The following is a 12500-nucleotide window of genomic DNA, read 5'->3' on the forward strand; positions in this document are numbered from 1 at the left end:
CTTCTCCATCTGGATGTAATAGAACTCTCTGAAGTTACTGAACCACTTGATGAGCTGAGATGTGATGCACCGGTTAAACTGGAGAGAGGGGGGGAGGGAGAGAGAGAGAAAGAGAGGGAGAGAGAAAGAGAGAGAGAGAGGAGGTAGAGAGAAAGAGAGAGAGAGAGAGAGAGAGAGAGAGAGAGAGAGAGAGAGAGAGAGAGAGAGAGAGAGAGAGAGAGAGAGAGAGAGAGAGAGAGAGAGAGAGAGAGAGAGAGAGAGAGAGAGAGAGAGAGAGAGAGAGAGAGAGGGGAAGGGGGAGAGGGAGAGATAATTATTATTATGTCATAGCATTTTTTATCATAAGATACTTTTTTCACAGGACTGTTAATAACGATTGTTAAGACTATTCCAGGCACAATTTTCCAGTTTTTGGTTTAATATTAGGTCCCTCTAAATTGTATGTAGTATAATGATGACTTACCATGAACATGAAGTTCATTTAATTGTATTGTATTGTATTATATTGTATTGCGAGGGTGTCACATACATATGACATCACACTGTTATTATCCCAGTTCTTACCGCACCTGTCTGTATTCCAGTTCTTACTACACCTGTCTGTATTCCAGCTTTTACTACACCTGTCTGTATTCCAATTCTTACTACACCTGTCTCTATTCCAGTTCTTACTACACCTGTCTGTATTCCAGTTCTTACTACACCTGTCTGTATTCCAGCTCTTACTACACCTGTCTGTATTCCAGTTCTTACTACACCTGTCTGTATTCCAGTTCTTACTACACCTGTCTGTATTCCAGTTCTTACTGCACCTGTCATTATCCCAGTTCTTACTACACCTGTCTCTATTCCAGTTCTTACTACACCTGTCTGTATTCCAGTTCTTACTACAACTGTCTGTATTCCAGCTCTTACTACACCTGTCTGTATTCCAGTTCTTACTACACCTGTCTGTATTCCAGTTCTTACTACACCTGTCTGTATTCCAGTTCTTACTGCACCTGTCATTATCCCAGCTCTTATTACACCTGTCTGTATTCCAGTTATTACTACACCTGTAATTATTCCAGCTCTTACTACATCTGTCTGTATTCCAGTTCTTACTACACCTGTCTGTATTCCTGTTCTTACTACACCTGTCTGTATTCCAGTTCTTACTACACCTGTCATTATAACAGCTCTTACTACACCTGTCTGTATTCCAGCTTTTACTACACCTGTCTGTATTCCAATTCTTACTACACCTGTCTCTATTCCAGTTCTTACTACACCTGTCTGTATTCCAGTTCTTACTACACCTGTCTGTATTCCAGCTCTTACTACACCTGTCTGTATTCCAGTTCTTACTACACCTGTCTGTATTCCAGTTCTTACTACACCTGTCTGTATTCCAGTTCTTACTGCACCTGTCATTATCGCAGCTCTTATTACACCTGTCTGTATTCCAGTTATTACTACACCTGTCATTATTCCAGCTCTTACTACATCTGTCTGTATTCCAGTTCTTACTACACCTGTCTGTATTCCTGTTCTTACTACATCTGTCTGTATTCCAGTTCTTATTACACCTGTCTGTATTCCAGTTCTTACTACACCTGTCATTATCCCAGCTCTTACTACACCTGTCTGTATTCCAGTTCTTGCTACACTTGTCTGTATTCCAGCTCTTACTACACCTGTCTGTATTCCTGTCTGTATTCCAGTTCTTACTACACCTGTCTGTATTCCAGCTCTTACTACACCTGTCTGTATTCCAGTTCTTACTACACCTGTCTGTATTCCAGTTCTTACTACACCTGTCTGTATTCCAGTTCTTGCTACACTTGTCTGTATTCCAGTTCTTACTACACCTGCCATTATCCCAGCTCTTACTACACCTGTCATTAACCCAGTTCTTACTACACCTGTCTGTATTCCAGCTCTTACTACACCTGTCTGTATTCCAGCTCTTACTACACCGGTCTGTATCCCAGTTCTTACTACACCTGTCTGTATTCCTGTCTGTATTCCAGTTCTTAATATACCTGTCTGTATTCCTGTTCTTACTACACCTGTCTGTATTCCAGTTCTTACTACACCTGTCTATATTCCAGTTCTTACTACACCTGTCTGTATTCCAGTTCTTACTATACCTGTCTGTATTCCAGCTCTTACTACACCTGTCATTATTCCAGCTCTTACTACACCTGCCTGTATTCCAGTTCTTACTACACCTGTCTGAATTCCAGTTCTTACTACACCTGTCTGTATTCCAGCTCTTACTACACCTGTCTGTATTCCAGTTCTTATTACACCTGTCTGTATTCCAGTTCTTACTAAACTTGTCTGTATTCCAGTTCTTGCTACACCTTTCTGTATTCCAGCTCTTACTACACCTTTCTGTATTCCAGTTCTTACTACACCTGTCTGTATTCCAGTTCTTACTACACCTGTCTGTATTCCAGCTCTTACTACACCTGTCTGTATTCCAGCTCTTCCTACACCTGCCTGTATTCCAAGTCTTAATACACATGTCTGTATCCCAGCTCTTACTACACCTGTCTGTATTCCAGCTCTTACTACACCTGTCTGTATTCCAGTTCTTACTACACATGTCATTATTCCAGCTCTTACTACACCTGTCTGTATTCCAGCTCTTACTACACCTGTCTGTATTCCAGTTCTTACTACACCTGTCATTATCCCAGCTCTTACTACACCTGTCTGTATTCCAGTTCTTACTACACCTGTCTGTATTCCAGCTCTTACTACACCTGTCTGTATTCCAGTTCTTACTACACCTGTCTGTATTCCAGTTCTCACTACACCAGTCTGTATTCCAGTTCTTACTACACCTGTCTGTATTCCAGTTCTTACTACAACTGTTATTATCCCAGCTTTTACTACACCTGTCTGTATTCCAGTTCTTACTACACCTGTCATTATTCCAGCTCTTACTACACCTGTCTGTATTCCAGTTCTTACTACACCTGTCTGTATTCCAGTTCTTACTACACCTGCCTGTATTCCAGTTCTTATTACACCTGTCTGAATTCCAGCTCTTACTACACCTGTCTGTATTCCAGTTCTTACTACACCTGTCTGTATTCCAGTTCTTACTCCACCTGTCATTATTCCAGCTCTTACTACACCTGTCTGTATTCCAGTTCTTACTACACCTGCCTGTATTCCAGTTCTTATTACACCTGTCTGAATTCCAGCTCTTACTACACCTGTCTGTATTCCAGTTCTTACTACACCTGTCTGTATTCCAGTTCTTACTACACCTGTCATTATTCCAGCTCTTACTACACCTGTCTGTATTCCAGTTCTTAGTACACCTGTCATTATAACAGCTCTTACTACACCTGTCTGTATTCCAGTTCTTACTACACCTGTCATTATAACAGCTCTTACTACACCTGTCTGTATTCCAGCTCTTACTACACCTGTCATTATCCCAGCTCTTACTACACCTGCCTGTATTCCAGTTCTTATTACACCTGTCTGAATTCCAGCTCTTACTACACCTGTCTGTATTCCAGTTCTTACTACACCTGTCTGTATTCCAGTTCTTACTACACCTGTCATTATTCCAGCTCTTACTACACCTGTCTGTATTCCAGTTCTTAGTACACCTGTCATTATAACAGCTCTTACTACACCTGTCTGTATTCCAGTTCTTACTACACCTGTCATTATAACAGCTCTTACTACACCTGTCTGTATTCCAGCTCTTACTACACCTGTCATTATCCCAGCTCTTACTACACCTGTCTGTATTCCAGTTCTTACTACACATTCTTGTATTCCAGTTCTTACTACACCTGTTATTATTCCAGTTCTTACTACAACTGTTATTATTCCAGTTCTTACTACACCTGTCATTATCTCAGCTCTTACTACACCTGTCTGTATTCCAGTTCTTACTACACCTGTCTGTATTCCTGTTCTTGCTACACCTGTCTGTATTCCATCTCTTACTACACCTGTCTGTATTCCAGTTCTTACTACACCTGTCTGTATTCCAGTTCTTACTACACCTGTTATTATTCCAGTTCTTACTACACCTGTCATTATCCCAGCTCTTACTACACCTGTCTGTATTCCAGCTCTTACTACACCTGTGTATATTCCAGTTCTTACTACACCTGTCTGTATTCCAGTTCTTATTACACCTGTCTGTATTTCAATTCTTATTACACCTGTCTGTATTCCAGTTCTTGCTACACCTGTCTGTATTCCAGCTCTTACTACACCTGTCTGTATTCCAGTTCTTACTACACCTGTCTGTATTCCAGTTCTTGCTACAATTGTCTGTATTCCAGCTCTTACTACACCTGTCTGTATTCCTGTCTGTATTCCAGTTCTTACTACACCTGTCTGTATTTCTGTTCTCACTACACCGGTCTGTATTCCAGTTCTTACTACACCTGTCTGTATTCCAGTTCTTACAACACCTGTCTGTATTCCAGTTCTTACTACACCTGTCTGTATTCCAGTTCTTACTACACCGGTTTGTATTCCAGTTCTTACTACACCTGTCTGTATTCCAGTTCTTACTACACCTGTCTGTATTCCAGTTCTTACTACACCTGTCATTATCCCAGCTCTTACTACACCTGTCATTAACCCAGTTCTTACTACACATGTCTGTATTCCAGCTCTTACTACACCTGTCTGTATTCCAGCTCTTACTACACCGGTCTGTATCCCAGTTCTTACTACACCTGTCTGTATTCCTGCCTGTATTCCAGTTCTTAATATACCTGTCTGTATTCCTGTTCTTACTACACCTGTCTGTATTCCAGTTCTTACTACACCTGTCTATATTCCAGTTCTTACTACACCTGTCTGTATTCCAGTTCTCACTATACCTGTCTGTATTCCAGCTCTTACTACACCTGTCATTATCCCAGCTCTTAATACACCTGCCTGTATTCCAGTTCTTACTACACCTGTCTGAATTCCAGTTCTTACTACACCTGTCTGTATTCCAGCTCTTACTACACCTGTCTGTATTCCAGTTCTTACTACACATGTCTGTATTCCAGTTCTTATTACACCTGTCTGTATTCCAGTTCTTACTAAACCTGTCTGTATTCCAGTTCTTGCTACACCTTTCTGTATTCCAGCTCTTACTACACCTTTCTGTATTCCAGTTCTTACTACACCTGTCTGTATTCCAGTTCTTACTACACCTGTCTGTATTCCAGCTCTTACTACACCTGTCTGTATTCCAAGTCTTACTACACATGTCTGTATCCCAGCTCTTACTACACCTGTCTGTATTCCAGCTCTTACTACACCTGTCTGTATTCCAGTTCTTACTACACATGTCATTATTCCAGCTCTTACTACACCTGTCTGTATTCCAGCTCTTACTACACCAGTCTGTATTCCAGTTCTTACTACACCTGTCATTATCCCAGCTCTTACTACACCTGTCTGTATTCCAGTTCTTACTACACCTGTCTGTATTCCAGCTCTTACTACACCTGTCTGTATTCCAGTTCTTACTACACCTGTCTGTATTCCAGTTCTCACTACACCTGTCTGTATTCCAGTTCTTACTACACCTGTCTGTATTCCAGTTCTTACTACAACTGTTATTATCCCAGCTTTTACTACACCTGTCTGTATTCCAGTTCTTACTACACCTGTCATTATTCCAGCTCTTACTACACCTGTCTGTATTCCAGTTCTTACTACACCTGTCTGTATTCCAGTTCTTACTACACCTGCCTGTATTCCAGTTCTTATTACACCTGTCTGAATTCCAGCTCTTACTACACCTGTCTGTATTCCAGCTCTTACTACACCTGTCTGTATTCCAGTTCTTACTACACCTGTCATTATAACAGCTCTTACTACACCTGTCTGTATTCCAGCTCTTACTACACCTGTCTGTATTCCAGCTCTTACTACACCTGTCTGTATTCCAGTTCTTACTACACCTGTCTGTATTCCAGCTCTTACTACACCTGTCATTATCCCAGCTCTTACTACACCTGTCTGTATTCCAGTTCTTACTACACATTTATGTATTCCAGTTCTTACTACACCTGTTATTATTCCAGTTCTTAATACACCTGTGTATATTCCAGTTCTTACTACACCTGTCATTATCCCAGCTCTTACTACACCTGTCTGTATTCCAGTTCTTACTACACCTGTCTGTATTCCAGCTCTTACTACACCTGTCTGTATTCCAGTTCTTACTACACCTGTCTGTATCCCAGTTCTTACTACACCTGTCATTATAACAGCTCTTACTACACCTGTCTGTATTCCAGCTCTTACTACACCTGTCTTTATTCCAGCTCTTTCTACACCTGTCTAAATTCCAGCACTTACTACACCTGTCTGTATTCCAGTTCTTACTACACCTGTCATTATCCCAGCTCTTACTACACCTGTCTTTATTCCAGTTCTTACTACACCTTTCTGTATTCCAGCTCTTACTACACCTGTCTGTATTCCAGTTCTTACTACACCTGTCTTTATTCGAGTTCTTACTACACCTGTTATTATTCCAGTTCTTACTACAACTGTTATTATTCCAGTTCTTACTACACCTGTCATTATCCCAGCTCTTACTACACCTGTCTGTATTCCAGTTCTTACTACACCTGTCTGTATTCCTGTTCTTGCTACACCTGTCTGTATTCCATCTCTTACTACAGCTGTCTGTATTCCAGTTCTTACTACACATGTCTGTATTCCAGTTCTTACTACACCTGTCTGTATTCCAGTTCTTACTACACCTGTCATTATCCTATCTCTTACTACACCTGTCTGTATTCCAGTTCTTACTACACCTGTTATTATTCAATTTCTTACTACACCTGTCTGTATTCCAGTTCTTACTACACCTGTCTGTATTCCTGTTCTTGCTACAGCTGTCTGTATTCCAGCTCTTACTACACCTGTGTATATTCCAGTTCTTACTACAACTGTCATTATCCCAGATCTTACTACACCTGTCTGTATTCCAGTTTCTTACTACACATTTCTGTATTCCAGCTCTACTACACCTGTCTGTATTCCAGTTCTTACTACACCTGTCATTCTAACAGCTCTTACTACACCTGTCTGGATTCCAGCTCTTACTACACCTGTCTGTATTCCAGCTCTTTCTACACCTGTCTAAATTCCAGCACTTACTACACCTGTCTGTATTCCAGTTCTTACTACAACTGTCATTATCCCAGCTCTTACTACACCTGTCTGTATTCCAGTTCTTACTACACCTTCCTGTATTCCAGCTCTTACTACACCTGTCTGTATTCCAGTTCTTACTACACCTGTCTTTATTCGAGTTCTTACTACACCTGTTATTATTCCAGTTCTTACTACAACTGTTATTATTCCAGTTCTTACTACACCTGTCATTATCCCAGCTCTTACTACACCTGTCTGTATTCCAGTTCTTACTACACCTGTCTGTATTCCAGCTCTTTCTACACCTGTCTAAATTCCAGCACTTACTACACCTGTCTGTATTCCAGTTCTTACTACAACTGTCATTATCCCAGCTCTTACTACACCTGTCTGTATTCCAGTTCTTACTACACCTTTCTGTATTCCAGCTCTTACTACACCTGTCTGTATTCCAGTTCTTACTACACCTGTCTTTATTCGAGTTCTTACTACACCTGTTATTATTCCAGTTCTTACTACACCTGTCATTATTCCAGCTCTTACTACACCTATCTGTATTCCAGTTCTTACTACACCTGTCTGTATTCCTGTTCTTGCTACACCTGTCTGTATTCCATCTCTTACTACACCTGTCTGTATTCCAGTTCTTACTACACCTGTCTGTATTCCAGTTCTACTACACCTGTCTGTATTCCAGTTCTTACTACACCTGTCATTATCCCAGCTCTTACTACACCTGTCTGTATTCCAGTTCTTACTACACCTGTTATTATTCCATTTCTTACTACACCTGTCTGTATTCCAGATCTTACTACACCTGTCTGTATTCCTGTTCTTGCTACACCTGTCTGTATTCCAGTTCTTACTACACCTGTCTGTATTCCAGCTCTTACTACACCTGTCTGTATTCCAGTTCTAACTACACCTGTCATTATAACAGCTCTTACTACACCTGTCTGTATTCCAGTTCTTACTACACCTTTCTGTATTCCAGCTCTTACTACACCTGTCTGTATTCCAGCTCTTACTACACCTGTCTGTATTCCAGCTCTTACTACACCTGTCTGTATTCCAGTTCTTATTACACCTGTCTGTATTCCAGCTCTTACTACACCTGTCTGTATTCCAGTTCTTACTACACCTGTCTGTATTCCAGTTCTTACTACACCTGTCTGTATTCCAGCTCTTACTACACCTGTCTGTATTCCAGTTCTTACTACACCTGTCTGTATTCCAGCTCTTACTAAACCTGTCTATACTCCAGCTCTTACTACACCTGTCTGTATTCCAGCTCTTACTACACCTGTCTATACTCCAGCTCTTACTACAACTGTCTGTATTCCAGTTCTTACTACACCTGTCATTATCCCAGCTCTTACTACACCTTTCTGTATTCCAGTTCTTACTACACCTGTTATTATTCCAGTTCTTACTACACCTGTTATTATTCCAGTTTTTACTACACCTGTCATTATCCCAGCTCTTACTACACCTGTCTGTATTCCAGTTCTTACTACACCTGTCTGTATTCCTGTTCTTGCTACACCTGTCTGTATTCCAGTTATTACTACACCTGTCATTATCCCATCTCTTACTACACCTGTCTGTATTCCAGTTCTTACTACACCTGTTATTATTTCATTTCTTACTACACCTGTCTGTATTCCAGTTCTTACTACACCTGTCTGTATTCCTGTTCTTGCTACACCTGTCTGTATTCCAGCTCTTACTACACCTGTGTATATTCCAGTTCTTACTACACCTGTCATTATAACAGCTCTTACTACACCTGTCTGTATTCCAGTTCTTACTACAACTGTCATTATCCCAGCTCTTACTACACCTGTCTGTATTCCAGCTCTTTCTACACCTGTCTAAATTCCAGCACTTACTACACCTGTCTGTATTCCAGTTCTTACTACACCTTTCTGTATTCCAGCTCTTACTACACCTGTCTGTATTCCAGTTCTTACTACACCTGTCTTTATTCGAGTTCTTACTACACCTGTTATTATTCCAGTTCTTACTACAACTGTTATTATTCCAGTTCTTACTACACCTGTCATTATCCCAGCTCTTACTACACCTGTCTGTATTCCAGTTCTTACTACACCTGTCTGTATTCCTGTTCTTGCTACACCTGTATGTATTCCATCTCTTACTACACCTGTCTGTATTCCAGTTCTTACTACACCTGTCTGTATTCCAGTTCTACTACACCTGTCTGTATTCCAGTTCTTACTACACCTGTCATTATCCCATCTCTTACTACACCTGTCTGTATTCCAGTTCTTACTACACCTGTTATTATTCCATTTCTTGCTACACCTGTCTTTATTCCAGTTCTTACTACACCTGTCTGTATTCCAGCTCTTACTACACCTGTCTGTATTCCAGTTCTTACTACACCTGTCATTATAACAACTCTTACTACACCTGTCTGTATTCCAGCTCTTATTACACCTGTCTGTATTCCAGCTCTTACTACACTTGTCTATATTCCAGCTCTTACTACACCTGTCTGTTTTCCAGTTCTTACTACACCTGTCATTATCCCAGGTCTTACTACACCTGTCTGTATTCCAGTTCTTACTACACCTGTCTGTATTCCAGCTCTTACTACACCTGTCTGTAATCCAGTTCTTACTACACCTGTCATTATCCCAGTTCTTACTACACCTGTCTGTATTCCAGTTCCTACTACACCTGTCTGTATTCCAGTTCTTACTACACCTGTCTGTATTCCAGTTCTTATTACACCTGTCTGTATTCCAGCTCTTACTACACCTGTCTGTATTCCAGTTCTTACTACACCTGTCTGTATTCCAGTTCTTACTACACCTGTCTGTATTCCAGCTCTTACTACACCTGTCTGTATTCCAGTTCTTACTACACCTGTCTGTATTCCAGCTCTTACTAAACCTGTCTATACTCCAGCTCTTACTACACCTGTCTATATTCCAGCTCTTACTACACCTGTCTATACTCCAGCTCTTACTACAACTGTCTGTATTCCAGTTCTTACTACACCTGTCATTATCCCAGCTCTTACTACACCTTTCTGTATTCCAGTTCTTACTACACCTGTTATTATTCCAGTTCTTACTACACCTGTTATTATTCCAGTTCTTACTACACCTGTCATTATCCCAGCTCTTACTACACCTGTCTGTATTCCAGCTCTTACTACACCTGTCTATATTCCAGCTCTTACTACACCTGTCTGTATTCCAGTTCTTACTACACCTGTCATTATCCCAGCTCTTACTACACCTGTCTGTATTCCAGTTCTTACTACACCTTTCTGTATTCCAGCTCTTACTACACCTGTCTGTATTCCAGTTCTTACTACACCTGTCATTATAACAGCTCTTACTACACCTGTCTGTATTCCAGCTCTTACTACACCTGTCTGTATTCCAGCTCTTACTACACCTGTCTATATTCCAGCTCTTACTACACCTGTCTGTATTCCAGTTCTTACTACAACTGTCATTATCCCAGCTCTTAATACACCTTTCTGTATTCCAGTTCTTACTACACCTTTCTGTATTCCAGCTCTTACTACACCTGTCTGTATTCCAGTTCTTACTACACCTGTCTGTATTCGGGTTCTTACTACACCTGTTATTATTCCAGTTCTTACTACACCTGTTATTATCCCAGCTCTTACTACACCTGTCATTATCCCAGCTCTTACTACACCTGTCTGTATTCCAGTTCTTACTACACCTGTCTGTATTCCTGTTCTTGCTACACCTGTCTATATTCCATCTCTTACTACACCTGTCTGTATTCCAGTTCTTACTACACCTGTCTGTATTCCAGTTCTTACTACACCTGTCTGTATTCCAGTTTTTACTACACATGTCATTATCCCAGCTCTTACTACACCTGTCTGTATTCCAGTTCTTACTACACCTGTCTGTATTCCAGCTCTTACTACACCTGTCTGTATTCCAGCTCTTACTACACCTGTCTGTATTCCAGTTCTTACTACACCTGTTATTATTCCTGTTCTTACTACACCTGTCATTATCCCAGCTCTTACTACACCTGTCTGTATTCCAGCTCTTACTACACCTGTCTGTATTCCAGCTCTTACTAAACCTGTCTGTATTCCAGTTCTTACTACACCTGTTATTATTCCAGTTCTTACTACACCTTTCATTATTCCAGCTCTTACTACACCTGTCTGTATTCCAGTTCTTACTACACCTGTCATTATCCCAGTTCTTACTACACCTGTCTGTATTCCAGTTCTTACTACACCTTTCATTATTCCAGCTCTTACTACACCTCTCTGTATTCCAGCTCTTACTACACCTGTCTGTATTCCAGTTCTTACTACACCTGTTATTATTCCAGCTCTTACTACACCTGTCTGTATTCCAGTTCTTACTACACCTGTCTGTATTCCAGTTCTTACTACATCTGTCTGTATTCCAGTTCTTACTACACCTGTTATTATTCCAGTTCTTACTACACCTGTCATTATTCCAGCTCTTACTACACCTGTCTGTATTCCAGTTCTTACTACATCTGTCTGTATTCCAGTTCTTACTATACCTGTCTGTATTCCAGCTCTTACTACACCTGTCTGTATTCCAGCTCTTACTACACCTATCTGTATTCCAGTTCTTACTACACCTGTCTGTATTCCAGTTCTTACTACACCTTTCTGTATTCCAGCTCTTACTACACCTGTCTGTATTCCAGTTCTTACTACACCTGTCATTATAACAGCTCTTACTACACCTGTCTGTATTCCAGCTCTTACTACACCTGTCTGTATTCCAGCTCTTACTACACCTGTCTATATTCCAGCTCTTACTACACCTGTCTGTATTCCAGTTCTTACTACAACTGTCATTATCCCAGCTCTTAATACACCTTTCTGTATTCCAGTTCTTACTACACCTTTCTGTATTCCAGCTCTTACTACACCTGTCTGTATTCCAGTTCTTACTACAACTGTCATTATCCCAGCCTTTAATACACCTTTCTGTATTCCAGTTCTTACTACACCTTTCTGTATTCCAGCTCTTACTACACCTGTCTGTATTCCAGTTCTTACTACACCTGTCTGTATTCGGGTTCTTACTACACCTGTTATTATTCCAGTTCTTACTACACCTGTTATTATTCCAGTTCTTACTACACCTGTCATTATCCCATCTCTTACTACACCTGTCTGTATTCCAGTTCTTACTACACCTGTCTGTATTCCTGTTCTTGCTACACCTGTCTATATTCCATCTCTTACTACACCTGTCTGTATTCCAGTTCTTACTACACCTGTCTGTATTCCAGTTCTTACTACACCTGTCTGTATTCCAGTTTTTACTACACTTGTC

The 12500-nt window shown here is 40.5% G+C and overlaps 1 protein-coding gene across 1 annotated transcript in view; it reads right to left on the bottom strand.

Moving 5' to 3' along the window:
• Positions 1-12500, bottom strand: part of LOC121539070 (prospero homeobox protein 1-like) — a 61644-nt gene that overhangs the window by 20744 nt on the left and 28400 nt on the right. The window contains exon 7 of the mRNA XM_045207439.1: positions 1-78. This exon is cut by the window's left edge and continues 117 nt beyond it. Coding sequence (XP_045063374.1) covers positions 1-78 — 78 coding nt within the window. The remainder of the gene's footprint in view (positions 79-12500) is intronic.

This window comes from Coregonus clupeaformis, chromosome 25, assembly GCF_020615455.1.
Source record: "Coregonus clupeaformis isolate EN_2021a chromosome 25, ASM2061545v1, whole genome shotgun sequence".
NCBI lineage: Eukaryota > Metazoa > Chordata > Actinopteri > Salmoniformes > Salmonidae > Coregonus > Coregonus clupeaformis.